This window comes from Prionailurus viverrinus, chromosome D2 (assembly GCF_022837055.1).
Source record: "Prionailurus viverrinus isolate Anna chromosome D2, UM_Priviv_1.0, whole genome shotgun sequence".
Taxonomy (NCBI): Eukaryota; Metazoa; Chordata; class Mammalia; order Carnivora; family Felidae; genus Prionailurus; species Prionailurus viverrinus.
The window spans coordinates 62,782,289-62,798,784 of NC_062571.1; the positions used below are offsets into that span (position 1 = coordinate 62,782,289).

The 16,496-nt window shown below is 53.8% G+C and overlaps 1 protein-coding gene across 3 annotated transcripts in view; it reads right to left on the reverse strand.

The window, feature by feature from the left end:
* COL17A1 (collagen type XVII alpha 1 chain) overlaps positions 1 to 16,496 on the reverse strand; it is a 51,373-nt gene that overhangs the window by 15,249 nt on the left and 19,628 nt on the right. The window contains exons 12-32 of one of the 3 annotated variants that reach the window (XM_047825094.1): positions 15,299 to 15,370; positions 14,454 to 14,522; positions 12,998 to 13,159; positions 12,542 to 12,610; positions 11,174 to 11,218; positions 10,037 to 10,234; positions 9,176 to 9,397; positions 8,824 to 8,853; positions 8,447 to 8,473; positions 7,040 to 7,066; positions 6,877 to 6,939; positions 6,223 to 6,327; positions 5,396 to 5,458; positions 4,738 to 4,773; positions 4,103 to 4,156; positions 3,836 to 3,871; positions 3,315 to 3,350; positions 2,610 to 2,672; positions 1,453 to 1,488; positions 1,138 to 1,209; positions 69 to 95 (exon numbers count right to left, since the gene is read on the reverse strand). In XM_047825094.1, the coding sequence (XP_047681050.1) occupies positions 69 to 95; positions 1,138 to 1,209; positions 1,453 to 1,488; positions 2,610 to 2,672; positions 3,315 to 3,350; positions 3,836 to 3,871; positions 4,103 to 4,156; positions 4,738 to 4,773; positions 5,396 to 5,458; positions 6,223 to 6,327; positions 6,877 to 6,939; positions 7,040 to 7,066; positions 8,447 to 8,473; positions 8,824 to 8,853; positions 9,176 to 9,397; positions 10,037 to 10,234; positions 11,174 to 11,218; positions 12,542 to 12,610; positions 12,998 to 13,159; positions 14,454 to 14,522; positions 15,299 to 15,370 (1,512 nt within the window). Of the gene's footprint in view, positions 1 to 68; positions 96 to 1,137; positions 1,210 to 1,452; positions 1,489 to 2,609; positions 2,673 to 3,314; positions 3,351 to 3,835; positions 3,872 to 4,102; positions 4,157 to 4,737; positions 4,774 to 5,395; positions 5,459 to 6,222; positions 6,328 to 6,876; positions 6,940 to 7,039; positions 7,067 to 8,446; positions 8,474 to 8,823; positions 8,854 to 9,175; positions 9,398 to 10,036; positions 10,235 to 11,173; positions 11,219 to 12,541; positions 12,623 to 12,997; positions 13,160 to 14,453; positions 14,523 to 15,298; positions 15,371 to 16,496 lie in introns of all 3 variants that reach the window. The other 2 variants (XM_047825093.1, XM_047825095.1) reach the window with 2 other exon arrangements.

Here is a 16,496-nt window from a genome sequence, read left to right on the forward strand (position 1 = left end):
TTGCAGAAAACTGGAAGCAGGAGGCTGGGCAGGTGGCATCTGGAGGTGGGAAGGGCCTGATGACTCACCCTGAGGTCCTTGAGGTCCTGTGAGACCTGCGGAAAAGAGAACACATGAGAGAGATTGAGAGAGAGAGAGACATGAAGGGCTGAGGAGCCACAACCTCGGCTGCGGGAGGACAAACTCAGGATGCTCCCCACACTGGACAAAGAGCTGTTCTTTGGGCTTTGCAAGGAAGTGACCACTGCTCCATCAGGCAATGGTTCTTAGCCTGCTTGGAGTCCTAGACTCTTTGCATCTGAGAGCGATGAACCCAGAAAGCTCATACAGTCATGGATCCCCAATGCTGCCCCCCAAATCCCCTCCCTTGGTGCTCCCCATCTGTGCACCCACCAAAGGAGCCAGGAGGCACCCCTGTTCCAGCAGCCCCTTGTCGAATGCTGCCTTGCCTCACACTTCTCTGGCTTGCTTTGGTCTGACCCTCCCGTAGCCCTGTGGCTCTGGCTCCTGCTGGGCCTTCAGGTGGAAACCCTAACAGTGGGCTCTCTACTCAGACTGGTGTTGATGAGTGTCCAGGTATGGCCAGAGAGGAGGTGGGTGGAGGGGACGGGCTCAGAGGAGCAAGGCATGGAAATGGCCTTAAACTGCATTTTTTTAAAATTTTTTTTTCAACGTTTATTTATTTTTGGGACAGAGAGAGACAGAGCATGAACAGGCGAGAGGCAGAGAGAGAGGGAGACACAGAATCGGAAACAGGCTCCAGGCTCTGAGCCATCAGCCCAGAGCCCGACGCGGGGCTCGAACTCACGGACCGCAAGATCGTGACCTGGCTGAAGTCGGACACTTAACCAACTGCGCCACCCAGGCGCCCCTAAACTGCATTTTTTAAGAGATTCCTTGCTCCTTTCTAGAACTCCCAGCTTTCTGTTAATCTCTGCTAATGAACCGTGAACCTCTCTCTTCCAAGTTGCCAGAGTTGGTGACCCAGTGGTGTCAGAACCCAGTCACTGAACACAGCACCAGGCAGCTGGTGTGGCCACTCCCTGCTGAAATGCTGGAGGAAAATGGGCTAAGGCACACACATTCACATATACACACACACACACAGGCCGTAGCTCCCCTTTGCCACTCTGTTACCTGGCTTTCCTGGGTCTCCAGAAGGCCCTGGTGGGCCACGGGTTCCAGGCATCCCTGTCAGACCCTGTTCACCTAGACAGAGCATGAGATAAAGAAGGGTTTTCCTTTTAGGAAAGCTGAGCCGGCCGGCACATCTGAGCCTATGGTTTCTGGGGTTTTACTAATTTGCTGGCAGGTGGAAAGGAGAAGGGAGTAAGACCTGGGCCTCATGGGGGTCCTGCTGCCTTATGATTAAGGGGACTGGGGACTGCATGCTGGGATGTGGGCAGGACAAGGCCAGGCAGTGAGCACGAGGAGAGCAGATCTGCAACCCACCTCTTGGGCCTTGGTGTCCATCAGGGCCAGCGGGTCCTAGGAAAGCAGAACCACATATCACCAGTTACCCCAAGAGCTACTTTTGGGCCTCCCTCCCTCGATGGCCCCACGGGCTTCAGCCAGTTGTCTCCCAGGCGGGAGCCCGTGCAGCCCTTCCCACAGCTGCCGACCACGGATGCCACTTTCTCCCTGGCCTCTTCCCCTAAACCAGGGATTGTGTATTTTCCTGCAGAGAACTAACGGGTCAGCAACTCCCCATTGCATCCCCAGGGCCTACTGCAGACTCCGCATGCACCAGATGCTCAATAAATGCCTGCCTCGTTTACTCAAGGTCCTGGACGTCAAGGTCCTCCAAGTCCTCTCCTCTGCTCTGGGTGTTAACGCTAACCTTTGTCCAAAGTGGCGTCCTTCTGGGACTGTATCTTGCTTTCTCCCACCCCTTTGTCTCTCCTCACTTGTGTTGTCTCTGCAGAGACTTTTCCAAAATGACCATGATGAAATCTTCCTTGCTTTGTAAGGCCACGTGAAATGCCTCCTCCTTCATTTCTAGTAGGAAGGAATCTCTCTCTGCCATACCCTCATAGCACTCTGTGCCTTTCAGGGCACCTGTCCCTTCTACAAGCTTTATCTCCCCTTGCGAGAGGTAAAGCATTTTACTTGCCCCACATGGCATCCTGCCTACAGTCAGAGCCTCCTCATTGTGTTACATGAACGGGAAACTGAACATACCACATCCCCACTGGTGGAGCTTAAACCCTTTGGGACTTGGTCCTAAACGCTCCGCCCTCTGAGGGTTGTTGGTCAGCTTCCAAGTCCTGGCTGACAAGCACCTTGCTAAGGGTCAGCAAAATGGTTAAACCCTGGATCTGGCTGTGACACCAGCTCTGGAGTACCAGGGTTATGCCGGGAACAGCGTGGGTTCTAAGGGACCTCAATGCTTATCTGTCCTCCCCAGGGGCCCAAGTGGCCTCAAGGCAGGGACCAGGCTGGATGGGCCACCAACCCAGCAGTGACAAACCCAGAGACAGAAACAGCCTGCACATGGGCCCTCAGACAGACTGGAGAACAGGACACGCAGCTCTAGAAGCAGGCTCTCGGCTCTCTGACCTCGACTGGAAGGGGCAAACCCACTGCATCCGTTCCTTTGGGACACTCACCCATTGCCCCTTTAGCTCCAGGCTCACCCACGGCGCCAGGCAAACCTCTCAAGCCAGGCTCGCCTGCAAAGGAAACAGGCTTGCTGACTGGGACTTCCACGATACACGTGTTCCCCACCCCCAAGACTGCCACCTCCCCAACCAGAGAAGCTGGAGTAACAAACAGAGGCTGCGGACACAGCCCCTGCTTAGATTCTATGGTCAGGTTCCCCGGGCAGCAGACACAGGCAGGTCCGGAGCCACGTCCGGTCTGAAGGGATGTGCAGATGAATCATTTCCCTGGCAGCACAGAGCTGCCCCTGTAGCCAAAGCACCGTTTCTACGGATTTCTTTTTTAGTCATTCGAGCTGGCAGAAGGTTAAGCAGATGAGAGGCTTGCAAGTAGTGTCAACTTTCTGCTGCTCTGGGAAGAGCCTAATTTCCCCAACTGGATCCCCCCGAAATAATCCAAGACGATCATAAACTCCCTTTCCTGTTCCAAACATTTACCGTCTGGACTATACGTACATTTTGATACTGGTTTCTACTCCATTCATTGTTTTTTATTTTATCCTGTCTTGTGCTTTTTCCCTAGATTACAAGTTTCCCGAAGGTTTTTAGACAGAGCTTCTGCCTCATATTTGTGTATTTCTTTCCACCTCCAGTGCCCGCTGGGTTTACAAGAAGTCTTTAGTGGATGAAATCGGATTCCTGTGCAAGACTGACCTGTGAGGCCTCGGGGTCCTTTCTCCCCCTGGTCACCTGAAACAGACATGGGGCAGGGTGGGGTGGCAGGAAGCAGCAGTCGGAGCAAGGAAAACACCCTCACTCAGTGAGAGGGACCCTGGCCACAAACAGTTCTCACTGTGCCCTTGAGTTGCTGCCAGCAGAATGTCAGTAAGACCCAGGCACTGCCGAGGCCAAGGAGCTCGCTCTCCCCCGGGGTCAGGACGCCCCCCACAAACTACCCCAGCCCCTGCTGTTGCACAGTGAGTGCCATGAGTGCAAGGAGAGCCAGACGAAAGAGGAAGTGCCTCAACACTGCATCCTGACCACCCTGCGGGCCACCCGACCACAGTGCTTGTGACATAGGTGCTCGGTTTTCCCTCTTCCTGCCTTAGTTTCCCTATCTGAGAGGCTGGGCTAGAATGAGCTCTCAGGTCCAATCCTGGACCCTGAGACAGGTTCCCATCGGGGCTCCCAGGAGTCAGGCGGACTATGGGGATGTCTGAGCAGTGGCAACGTACCTTTGGGTCCCGGTGATCCCATGGGACCTTTGTCACCTGAAAAGGTAAGGGACAACTCTGTGTAAGGAGCCCCAGAGGGGATGACCAAAAAAGGGCGGTGTCTGTGTGCAGACAGGCTCTCTGCCATCCTGACCTGCCCTCTGCTTACGTACCTGCCAGCCCGTACAGCTGCTGGTCACATCCACTGGCCCCTTCCTGTCCCACCACCCAGAACTCCTTCTTGAGTGAGTGGCATCTACAGGGTGGCATCCCCTTCCCCAAGCTCACCTTTGACACCAGGGAGTCCAACTTCACCTCGGAGCCCTTGGGGACCCACAGAGCCTGCAAGCAAAGGCAACCATGCAGCTAGGTGAGTGGCCTGATGGACCGATGGACATGGACACAGGCACAGACATGCACACGCACACACACACACAGGTGCAAGCACAGCCTGGGGTAAAGTCAAGGGCTGCTCTCCACAGACTCCTCCCCACAACCCTGCTACATCATCCTGGCCCAGTTCCTTGCCCTAGTGTCACAGGCCCTGATGTAAGGACACCTCATGGGGCCGTGGCAGAAACACTGGTCCGCATTACAGTGTGGGCTACAGCTCAAGATTCCCAAGACAGCAGAAGGGCTCTGGCCCACAGGGAGGAGGTGGCCACAGGGACTTTGCCACAGGACAGTAAGTGCCTGCTGCTGAGGCTGCCAGAGGGCCATGAGCCCTGAGCCAGGTCAGCACGGAGCTCCCCGAAACCACTGGGAACCTGACCTCAGCTTCAGGGGACACGTGTATGGGCGGGAGTTTTGGACCTCTGGAAGGCTCCATATAATTGCTTCTTTTGCTTTAAAAATGTGTTTCTTTTTAGCATCCCTTTCTTTTCCCCAGAAACAGCATCTATTTTTATAAGCAGCACACTGACCTGGGGGACCCCGTGGGCCAGGAGAACCACTGGAACCTGAGAAGAAAGACAAGACCACAATCATCAGGGGCGAGCCACAGGCAGGGACACGTGACCCCACAGTGAGGGGCAGGTGGGGGCTCACTTCCAAGTGAAGGCTGTGTGTGTGTGAGCATTGCCCACACAGTGTGGGTTCATGCCCAGACCCCAAGTCAGTGGGTCTGAGAGAGACCCCAGTGCAAAGTTCTCCTGAGGGAGGACACTACAGCTGGTGGGATCGAGAGACCCCTGCTCCTTCCCGGTCAGAGTAGAACACGTGGGCCCAGGGCAGCAGCAGGGAGGGGAGATGGGCATCAAACTGAGAAGGCCCCGTTCTCCCTGAGCTGTCCAGACAATGCTTTTGAAGGAGTGCAGTTGGGCAGCTGTTGGGTGAGGAACTTAATCTGACTTGGGACTTCCTGACCCATCCACCCACTTAGGGGCCACATAACAGGGCCACTGAAGAGAGACAGAAACATGGTCCCAAAAATTCCAGCCCTGGGGTCAGTTCCAGCCCTGACCCCCCAGGCACTCCTTTGTGGGGGGGCTCTCTGGGCCCATTGTCCCTGCAGCAGGTTAGGGCCGTCAGGATCCACTGCCTGGACCTCTGTGATCCGTACCATCCTGGCACTTGACTTACCTTTGGGACCCACAGAACCTGGGACACCAGGTGGGCCCTGAACACCGGGTTCACCAGCAGCCCCTGGGGAGAAAGCAGAGGATGCTCAGTTTGCTCGCCCACCCAGCCTGGCAGTGTCATTTGTGGGCAATACTTCCCAACTGCTGGTGGTCTCTGATCCATCAGATACCTCCTTGAGGCCACAAAGCTGCAAAACACCTTCAGTTTCTACCCCCAGAGCCTTTATAGCCCATGAGGTCTGGCCCACAGGAGCCACTCAATAAATGTTTGTTGCCTGGTTGAACAATATTTTTAAGACAAAGAGGAGCTAAAAATAAAGCTCTTGCTCGTGCTCTTTTGGCATTGTGAGAATTTCTAGAATCTGTGCCTGGTTTCATCTGATGAAAGCGGACTCCTGGTTAAGAATCTAGTTGTAAAATCTTCCCAGCCTCCTCCAGGGCTTGGCCTGTGTCTAAGTCTTTCTATCTCTCCTTCCCTGCCTATTTCCAGCCATGAAGGTTTGCGGGCCCACCACCCTTCTCCACCTTTGGTCAGGCTCTGCCCTGAGCCTCTTACCTCAGACCTGACCCTGCACTGCCTACGTGGGACGACCCTTTCTCCTTTTGACGACCTTCTTTGTGGATTCTGAACGCTGCAGGGTTCTTAAATTCAGACCCAAACCCATAGCCCAGCCCACACCCCCATTAGAGTGTGGTCTTCACAGGGCCTGGCACAGAGCCTGGCTCGAGGTAGCTGCTCAGTAAAGGCCATTGAAAGAAGGAGGGAGAAAGATGTGAGAAGGAAGCATGGACATAGCTAACCCTCCTGGTAAAGGAAGAGCCCCTTACCTCTGTCCCCTTTCTCTCCAAACCCAGGAGGCCCTGCTTCACCACGAGGTCCCATGGGGCCTTCTCGTCCTCTCTGGCCCATGGGACCCTCCATGCCAGGCTCTCCTGAAGAAAGGAACCTCAGAGTTAGGAGCCAGTGCCCATGGCTAAGGGCTCCATTGGCAGCATCTCACATGATCAAGAGGCCCTGTGCTCCTCCGTCTGGACACTCGGGCTTTGGTGGGCTCTAGCCCAGCTCCCATTGCCTCTTTCTCACTGCTCCTGTGCCACAGCACACCCTTGCCCCAGGGCCCACGGCTGCTCCCTCTGCCTAGAGCATTCCCCCCAGATCTCCCCATGCCTGGCTCCCTCACCATCTTCAAGTCTGTTCAAATGGCACCTTCTCAGTGAGGCCTTATTCAAATTTACCCCCTCAGTGCGCAGTGCCGTGTGTGGCTCTGTCTTTCCCGTTTCATGATCTACCTCCTACCCTGCTCTGTACTTCACTAATTTATCATGTCTTTCTCCCCAACCCAAAGATAAGCAGCGATTTGTGTTTTGTTCACCAATGTCTCCTGGCTCCTAAAACAGGGTCTGGCACAGAGCAGGCACTTAATGAAATGTTTACTGAATGAATGAGTAAGGGAATAAGAAAATGGAAAAAGCGGCTCTTACCCACACTGCCTTTTTGTCCCTTTGGTCCTTCTGGACCTGGGTGGCCCAAGAGCCCAGGGATGCCTGTGGACACACAACGACACCTGAGCCCTGTTTTCCCCCAGAACCCGGGAGCCAGGGGCAAGCAGCCCGCAATACCAGCATGCCATCAGAGGTTACACACCTGGAGTCCCCGGGAGCCCCCGATCTCCTGTGGGGACAGAGATAAAAGAAGTCAGAGGACTTGTGCCTGTTGCCTAAAGGAACCACTGGGAGAACATAGGATTGCCACATTTAGTAATTATATGGGATGCTTAGTTCAGTTTGCACTGCAGATAAATACTGAGTAAATTTCTAAGGTAAGTGTGTTTAATGTGATATTTGGGACACACTTACAGTGAAAAATTATTTATCTGCAATTCAAATTTAACGTCTTGTATTTTATGGCAAGCACGGAGTCAGGGACTCCAGGACCAACGGTCCTCCTCGCCATCGTGGTCAGGAGGGGTGTGTGGCCTGCAAGCTGGAGCCTTGGGGAAGGGGGCTGATGTAGTTACCCAGGCTGGGGTGGGGGGGGCAGGGAATCCCCAAGAGAAGTGGATGGCCATCAAGCAGACGAACCCCCAATTCCTGCACTGAGATCTCTCGGGAAGGGAGGTAAAGGTGGGGACAGAGGGACGACTCTGTCTCTTGAACCGTGGCTCTCAGCATGGACTCTGCACCACCAGCCTCAGAACCACCTGGGGCGATCAAGACCCTAGACTCCAGGCCCCACATCTGCCGAATCAGAGGCTCTGGGAGTGGGGCCCAGAGTCTTCTGGCAACGCTCCTACCCACGGAATTTGAGAACCCTCCTCAGCTAGAACAAGGGGTGCTGCTGTGGTCATTGGGATTGGAAACCTCTTCCACCCGTGGGCCTGTCCCACTGACTGTCAAACCACTTTTCTAAGGAAAGAGATCAATTTCCTACAGCATATCAATGAGTGTCACACAAGTTAGCACATGATTGTCCCTCAACTAACACTGTGGGGCACCTTTTCCTGTGTATATGTCCTGTCTCCCTGCCAGACTGCCCACCCCCGCAGGTAGGTGGCACTACCCCAACTGGAGTGCCCCCCCAGGAACCCCCCCTCCTAAGACCCCTGGCAGCAGGCTCCTCAGCTGCAATGGTGGTTCCTGACCTGGTTCATCAGAATTAACCTAGGGGGAGGAGGATCCAGTCCCAGAGGATCTGATTCCTGGCAGGACCCAGGAATCTATTTCTAGAAATCCCCCCAAGGATTGTGTAGAGTAGCAGGTCCTCAGGCTGCCCTTTGTTGCTGAGGGAGATGCAGATCCTTGATGCAGATCCCTTGTCCTTGTCCGGGAAGTCCCTAGAACCCTGAGAAGGGACAAGGGACAGTGCTGCCCCAGAGACATAGAGCCCTGCTCTGTCACTAAGCCCTCTGACCTCAAAAGCCCAAGGGTCTGCAAGTCCTACATGGAGGGGAGCTGGCCCGGAAGACTGGGTGTGGTGGAATCAGACACAGGCTGCTCATTTTAAACCAGCCCTTACTGATACTTTAGGTTAAAATCTCCACATTTGATTTACCTTTAGGTCCTTGACTTCCCATGTCACCTAAAATCAGAAACACACGAAAACTATGAGGTGGGGTAAGAACCCAAGAGCCACTCTCTCCTGGTGTTTTCGGACCCACAAACGTCACTGCGGTGTGGGCGGGCACGCAGCTTGGTGCCCTTCAGTCTCCAACCACGTCACTGGGGCACGTGGCTGGGCCTCTCTTCAGTGATGCCCAAGGTCCCCTCTTGTTCTAAGATATCCTGACTGTAAAGTCAACTCTCAACCCTCCCGACAGACACCTTAAGATCTTTCTACTGCTCATCCTTCAATTTGGAAAATTTCCACCCAGAAAACCTGTTCCACAGGCAGGAATGAGAGCAGTGTGAGGGCTCAGTCCACCCCAATACCTTTAGGGCCGGGGCTTCCTCGGAGATTTCCTACGAGAGAAGGTAACATGGAGTTAGCTGCACAGCTTGTACGTGTGTGTCACACACACACACACACACACACACACGTGTGCATACACACAACGGGGTGGGGGGGGCACCGTGGTCTGGGGGAAGACACAGAAGCTGGGACTAGGAACCAGATTCCAAGGGGTGGTAGTTGTGTGATCTTGGGCAATTCTCCTTCACAGACCTCAGTTTTCCCAGCAGTCAGATGGGATCACAATGCTGGTCCTCCCTCCCAGGATCCCGCACAGGACGGAGGGAGCACAGGAGCCCAGAAGGCCTTCGCCCTGCCCTGCACTGTACTCACCGCTCTCTTGTTCCGCCATCAGCTTGCCCTTCACGAACAGCCAGAGCGCCTCCTGCCCGTGGCCGTCAAGCCCCAGTTTCCCCAGGTCAGCCCCGACGCCGGGCGCAGCGCCCTGCAGCCAGTCCTTGTTGCTCCGCTCCACCTTCTCGTCGTAGAGCAGCACCCCGCTCCGGCTCTGCTCCAGCTCGGCCACCCGTGCCTTCAGTGCCCTCACCTCCTCCGCTGAGACAGGCGGACAGAGGCCGGTCAGCCAGGCGGGGCCTCCCAGCCGGCAGCACCCTCCCAGCCTGCAGCACACCCCGAGGTGGGCCTGATGTGGGGCTCTGGGGACCTTTGGCCGGAATCTGTACAGAGACCACGTGTCGTGACCACCAGTGGGGGCAGCTGCTCAAAATGGTAACCACGCCCTGAAGAAACTGGGCCTGGGACTCTTCTCACAGGAGGAGGCCACAGAGCAGTCCCCCATCCTCCCTGGGGGCTGCTGCGAGAGCCGACAGAGACCCATAGGGGTGCTTGGAAAAGGTGAAAATCAAAAAGGCCCTGAGCACGCACGGCCTGATGATTACAGGCAGCCAAATGCATAGTAGGCTGTCACAGAGACGGAGGGCCCTGGGCTGGGAGCCACACCAGAACCCCAGTTCTGCCACCAAGTGGCCATGGGACCTGGACCGAGTGCCTCCAGTCCTGCCACTGAGTAGCTGTGGGACCCGGACCGAGTACCTCTGGAGCCTGGCTCCCCACCTGCAGTAATGAGGGGTCCTCCCCGATTGCCTCCGGCCCCTGGATCTCTGACACGCAGGACACTCACTGCCCCTCCAGATGGGCAGTGAGGCCTGGTGTCCTGCCACTGTCCTCACGTACCCAGAGCAATGAGGCCGAACAGCAGCCCCAGGAGCAGCAGCCAGGTGAGCAGCAGGCCCAGCAGCCACTTCCACCAGCTGCAGCAGGAGCCACAGGGGCACCAGGCCGGCGCCGCCCCCCACGGGCCCCCTCCGCCGCCACCTTTGCCACCACCTCCGCCTCTACCGCTGCCCCCGCGGTGATTGTAGCTGTGAACATCTGTGGAAGACAAAGGAGGGGTAAGGGGAATGCAGTAGGCTCCTGCCCTCTTCCCTCCAAATTCTGGGGTTTTCGGTGACTTCCTGGGGGCCTGAGTGAATGCTAGCTGGGGCTGGCAGCTCCAAGGCGGGCAAGGCTGGCTCCTGGAACACACACAGGGCCACAGCTGGGGAAGAGCACACATGGGACAAGCCTGGGCTAGAGGTGTATGACCCAGTGGAGGTCCCTTCACCTGTTGCCTTTCTCATAAAGTGGGGTTAAAAGATTCCCCACTTCATAGAATGCTTGCTGATGAAAGGAGGTAAGGCAGGTACGGGCATTAGCAGAGGATGCAGCCCAAAGCACTCAGTTTAAAAATCTTGATGATGAGCATGGATTTTGCTACAACTTCCTGAATTTGGTTATGGCCAAACCCAAAGCGTTCCCATCTCCCTGCACACCTGCATTCCGTTGGGCCCCTCAGCTCCTGTGTAATCCCTGCAGTGCCCGAAATTACACTCAGCACTTAAGGGATGGCTGGGAAGCTGCTGCTGCTGCTTCTTTTTTTTAGTGAAAAGGATTTTTAGTGTCTAAAACAGACTGATAACCCTTGGTCTGTTTCCCTCACAAGACTGTGTAAGCAAGTGAGAAAAGTCTAAAGGGCTAGAGATGTGCGTGGTCTTAGAAGCACCCTGAAGCCCAGGCAGGGGGCTCTGGAAGACGCAGCAGTGGCTCCTCTGTATTGGGAGACCCTGGACCCTGGACCCTTCTGCAGCCCTGCCCCAGCCCCCTGCCAGCCCCCTCCACTGCCCTCCACCCTGCCTCCTCAGGTCTTCAGGGAAATGCTTTAGAGGTGCAGGGCTCATGTGTGCCCTGGTTCCAGGTGAGGGGGTGGTCATCTGTTCATCACAACCAGCCCTCTCAGCTCCTGTCACTGCAGGATCTGCTGTGGCTACCTACCTGCGGAGGTGACCTTGCCCTTTGTGGACACAGTCTTCACGTCCCCTGGAAGGCAAACACCAAGAACACAGGCTTTGATCTGAGCTTTTAAATTTTTGTTAACATTTACTCATTTTTTGAGAGGCAGAGAGAGAGAGCATGAGCAGGGGAGGGGTAGAGAGAGGAGGAGCTGTCTGTGTCTGAAGCAGGCGCCAGGCTCTGAGCCGTCAGCACAGAGCCTGATGCGGGGCTTGAACTCATGAACCGTGAGATCATGACCTGAGCTGAAGTCGGACATTTAACCAACTGAGCCACCCAGGCACCCCTGACCTGAGCTTTTAAGCTGCGGAACCACAGGACAGCCTGTGAGTTGACTTTGGGCAAGACTTGAGGTACATGTGCCATCCAAGCACCTTGAGGAATAGCACCGTATGGGAACGCTCATGGACTCAGTCCTCGCTGATGTGATATTTGCGACCATTATATCAATGAAGACATGGCTGGGCCAGCAATTAATGGTGGGTGAAAAGCAGGATCTTAACTCTCTTGTGACCTAAACCTTTCAAGCCCAAGACATTTTTGGAGTTCCATGTTAGGGGTGACATTTGCACTCAACGATAAATATGTTTATGAGAAATGACTCTCGATTTCTTGGTTAAAGGACTTTATGTTCCTCACCAGGGGTGGAGGGGCAGAGGGCTAGTTCACCAGTCCCTGATGCTATTTGACCACTGAGTGTTTGTGGGCATGGAAGGAATTCTCTGAGAAAACTGTTTACACCTTTCATCAGATTCTATAAAGGGTCTTTTGGTTCCATAGCCCCACCTCCACCCCTAAAATGTAAGTCTTCAAAGTAGGTACTTCCTCAGAGTCGGGCCTGGTGAAGATCATAAGGGATTTCATTTGCATTTTGAAAAGATGTTCTAAGACCCAACTTTTCAGGGAGGTCAGTAAAGGAAGAGAAATCAGTGATCTGGAAAGAGTACACAGGACCTTGAGCATGTGAAGAAATGCAGTTATCTGGGAGAGAATCCAAATATTTGGGAAGGAAAGAAATAAGTGTAGCAAGTGCTTTGCAAAGCGTTTTCTAGTAGCTCTGGAAATTATGGAACAGAGGGAAAAAAACCCACTGTAGACAGCAGGCGCGCCATGGGAAGGCTTCTGTTGCACTAACATGCGTAGGAGACAGCTGCAGAGCTGGTTAAAACACAGCCTCTGACTCAGCAGGTCTGGGCCAGGGCCTGGCAGCCTTCATTTCTAACAGGCTCCCAGGTGGGGCCGATACTGCAGGTCTAGAGACCCACCTTTGAGTAGCCAGGTCTCAGAAGATGAATAAATAACATGCAGATAGACTAAAGTCAAGGGAACAGTGACCGGATTTCCTCTTACCATTAGCGTCTGATATCAGACAGGTGTCAGCAGTGTAGGCAGCTTGCTTTTCTTTTTTCAGGGTGTCGTCTGAAAAAGAAGCTGTGCATACAACCTATGATCACCCAGGATACTCCATCCTCACTCCCCACTCTGCCCCAGGGCCTCTCCTGCTTGGATACCCCAGTAGGAAGAGAGCTCAGCTTCCCTGAGTCAATCTCCCGGATCTGTGCTTGTGGTTAGGAGACTTCCCATTGCCCAAAGACCTCTCTGGGTGTGTTTTGCCAGAATGTTCTTGAATGTTTATCTACATTCAAGGCAGACCCTGGAGCACCCTATTCAGGCAGGTAAATTTCATTTGAATGGGGCAACTCCGGTTTTCTTATTAAAATGTCTCAATCCACCTTGCTAGGACATTCTGTCTCCTACACCATCTGCCTCTCTCCTGAAACCTGCATGGCGTGGGCTCCCTCGTACTTGCGGCGATGGTGGCCGGGGAGGCGGTAAAGACCTTCCCACTGTCTTTGGTCATGATCAGCAGCTCCATCTCCTTCTTGGCTGGTGTGTTGTCTTTCTCCAGGATCAGGAATTTACAGTCCTTGTGCAAGAGTTCATCATTCTGGACGTTTGTGGTGGAGGCTGGGGAGGAAAGGAGCAGGCAAGGAGAAGGACAAGGGAGAGGGAAGAAATGACCAGAACAAGAAAAAGGAAGAAAGGCGGGGGGAGGGAAAGAGAGAGATCAGCGGCTGCATCTGAGGGTCTCCTGCTCTTGCTGACAGTGTTTACTAAGAAGCATCCTGGGGAACAAAGCCACCCTCCCCTGCCTGTCTGAGCCTGGCCACCAGGAGTGGGTCAATGTGGGAAGCACCAGGTGGCTGGCCTACAGTACTGTCCCCTCACCTCGACACTACAGGATCTTTAGCGAAAGGGTCAAAGTCCCCTTGTCAGTCATGCCCTTTTTTAACTGATGTAGTGGGTTCATTTCTATCCCTCAGTCTCAAGTGTTACCATCCTGGAGGCACTTTTCCTGACCAGCCGGTCTAACATGAACCCCTGCCCCATCTCTGCTACCTCATCTATTTCTTCTAAGTAGGTATGATTTTCTGTCATCGTTTCCTGTCATTTGTCTATTTGTCCATCTGCCTCCTCTCCGGCTGCAATGGTCAGCCTGGCGAAGGCAGGAGTCTAGTCTGTCCTGTTCACGTTCATACTCCGAGCACTTAGAATAGCATCTGTCTCATACAGAGCAGGTCCTCAGTAAATCTTTTCTGAATCAATGAATTGTTGAATGGAAGGGAACAACAGGATCACAGCAATGGAAGAAATAACCCACTGGGTGAGGAGAGCCCAAGTTGATAAAGATCCTATTGAAAGTGTGTATGGTGTGGGGCACCTGGCTGGCTTAGTTGACAGAGCATGTGACTACTGACCTCAGGGTTATGAGTTTGAGCCCCACACTGGGCATGGAGCCAAGAAAGAAAGGGAAAGGAAAGAAAGAAAGAAAGAAAGAAAGAAAGAAAGAAAGACAGACAGACAAAGGAAGAAAGACAGATGAAGGAAGGAAGGAAGGAAGGAAGGAAGGAAGGAAGAGTGTGTGGTTGGGGTGTCAGCTTCTGAGGGGCTCCCAGGTTCTTGCAATGGGTGACACGTAACAGGAGCAGGCCAGGGGCTTCCAGACAACAGTGGGGACTGGGGTATGAATACCTGACCCTAAACTCCCTGCCCCACCCCTTGGCCCTTGAAGGCCAAGGTAAGGCCAGGGGCACACTTATCTCTGCTCTGTCATGGGAACCAGGAAGCCTTTGGGGTGAGTCGTATTTGCAGACCTCAGACCACCAATAGGTTATACCTCCCCCTCCCATACGCCACGTGTCACTGCAGAGCACTTGTCCCCCACACGTGGTTGCCATCGGCAGCTGGCAGTAGCACTCACCTGCAGAGGTGGACACGCCTGAGCTCACAGCGGCAGGGCCCTGGGGTAGGTTTTTCTTCACACCATATGCTACAAGAAAGGAACCACTGAGTCAGCAGGGCCAGTGTGGGAGAGTGGCTCCACAAAGCCTAGAATAGCCTGAGCAGTCCCAGCAGGGGGCAGGCTCCCCAGGTGACAGGAAGAGCTTAGTGGCGACTAAATAAAATGAATTATAACAACAAAGGCAACTGTCTCCAGCCACAGGGGCGGCAATGAGTTTAGATGACACTTTCTTTGGTCTAATCCTCATTCTTTTAGGATTGTTCCAAAATTCCACCTCCTCCCTGAAGTTCTCCTAAGACTCCTTCCCTTCAGAACTCCTAACACCTGCTCTGCACAACAGGATTCATGTTGTCATATAGGACACCTGGTTGTTTCACGTGCATTAGACTTTCTACTCCAAGTAAACCATAAACAAGCTGAGGGCAAAGGCTAAGGTTCACCCCTCTCCTGTTCCACCTCCCTGGGTTTGCACAGGGGTACACCATAAAATCAGCTAGATGATCGAGGTACAGCGACAGGGGACCAACAGGAACGGCAGTGAGACACAGGGGTATACAGATGACACTCCACAGCAAGGGCTCCCCTGTGGTTTCCCTCACATCCGAGCCAGCAAATGATCGAAGTTGACATCTTTAGGTTGGGAGGTGGGTGGGGGGGGGGGCTGTTTCTTTGTTGGGAAAGGTTGATTGGTTTTTAGGGAAATCTGGTCCCTCTGATTCAGTTACTGGAAAGGGATATTGTGAGTTACAGCTGCAACAAGGCGTTACTTCCCAGACCCTAAGCTCCAAACCTTGGCTACTGACCTGTGGAGGTGGTGGCCACGCCATGGGACAGGGTGGACGAGCTGGGGGCCAGGTTGTTCTGCATGCCAAACACTGGGAGAGGAATGGAGGGTGGGTGAGCGCAGGTGGAGAGGGGGCCCCTTAGCTTGAGGCAGCCCTTGGAGCACCCCAAAGCACTTCCATGATAAAGATCTTGGCACAGGCCAGAGATTCCCCAGATTTCTCAGTTCTCATATTCTCAGTGACACGGTGAGCTCTTCAGGCCCCACCCCTCACTACTGGCCAAAAGCTACCAGCAGTTTCATACATGGGTAGTTAGGGCCACATAGCTGAATAACAGTAATCTGCACAGGGTCTGACAGAGGCCACTGTATTTAAAAATATCCCAGGGGTGGGGAGCCCGGGTGGCCTGGTTGGTTAAGCATCCAACTCCGGATTTTAGCTCAGCATTGGGCTCTGCGCTGAGAGGGCAGAGCCTACTTGGGATTCTTTCTCTGCCTCTCTCTCTCTCTCTCTGCCCCTCCCCTGTTCGTGCTGTCAAAAATAAATAAAACATTAAGAAAATGGTCATATGTTTGCACTGGAAGCCAGGCAGTGAGACTGAGCCCCCAGTGAACGACAATGTTTATAAAAAGATCTAAAGTAAGATCCTTCAGGAGCACCTGGGTGGCTCAGTCTGTTGGGCATCCAACTCTTGATTTCAGGTCAGGTCATGATCTGAGGGTCGTGGGATGGAGCCCCGTGTAGGGCTCTGTGCTGACAGTGGGGAGCCTGCTAGGGATACTTTCTCTTTTCTCTCTCTGCCCCTCCCTTGCTCTCTCTTCCTCTCTCTCAAGATAAAATAAAATAAACATTAAAAAAATAAAGTAATATCCTTCTAACATAAGAGTACTTTGCACTTGAAAATGTCCACAGTTCCGACTCTGCCCCTTTACTTCCATTTCTCCACCGCTCACAGAAAAGAAAGAGACCAGAACAGAACAAGTAGGTTCTGGACACCCCAAGCACCCTCCCTCAGGCCTTGTCCTTGGGGGCTGATCTCCACCTAGGACTGAGGGCAGGCACCCCTTCGGCCCTGTTTCTGCATCCCGTGTGCAATGAGGAAAGTCTTCACGTTCATGGACAGAAAGAACATCTTCTGTGGAAACCCCTCTGTTTTCCTCAGCAGTAGGGAGCATCACTAACTTGTAAAGCAAACATGCTAAAAAGGGCGACGCAA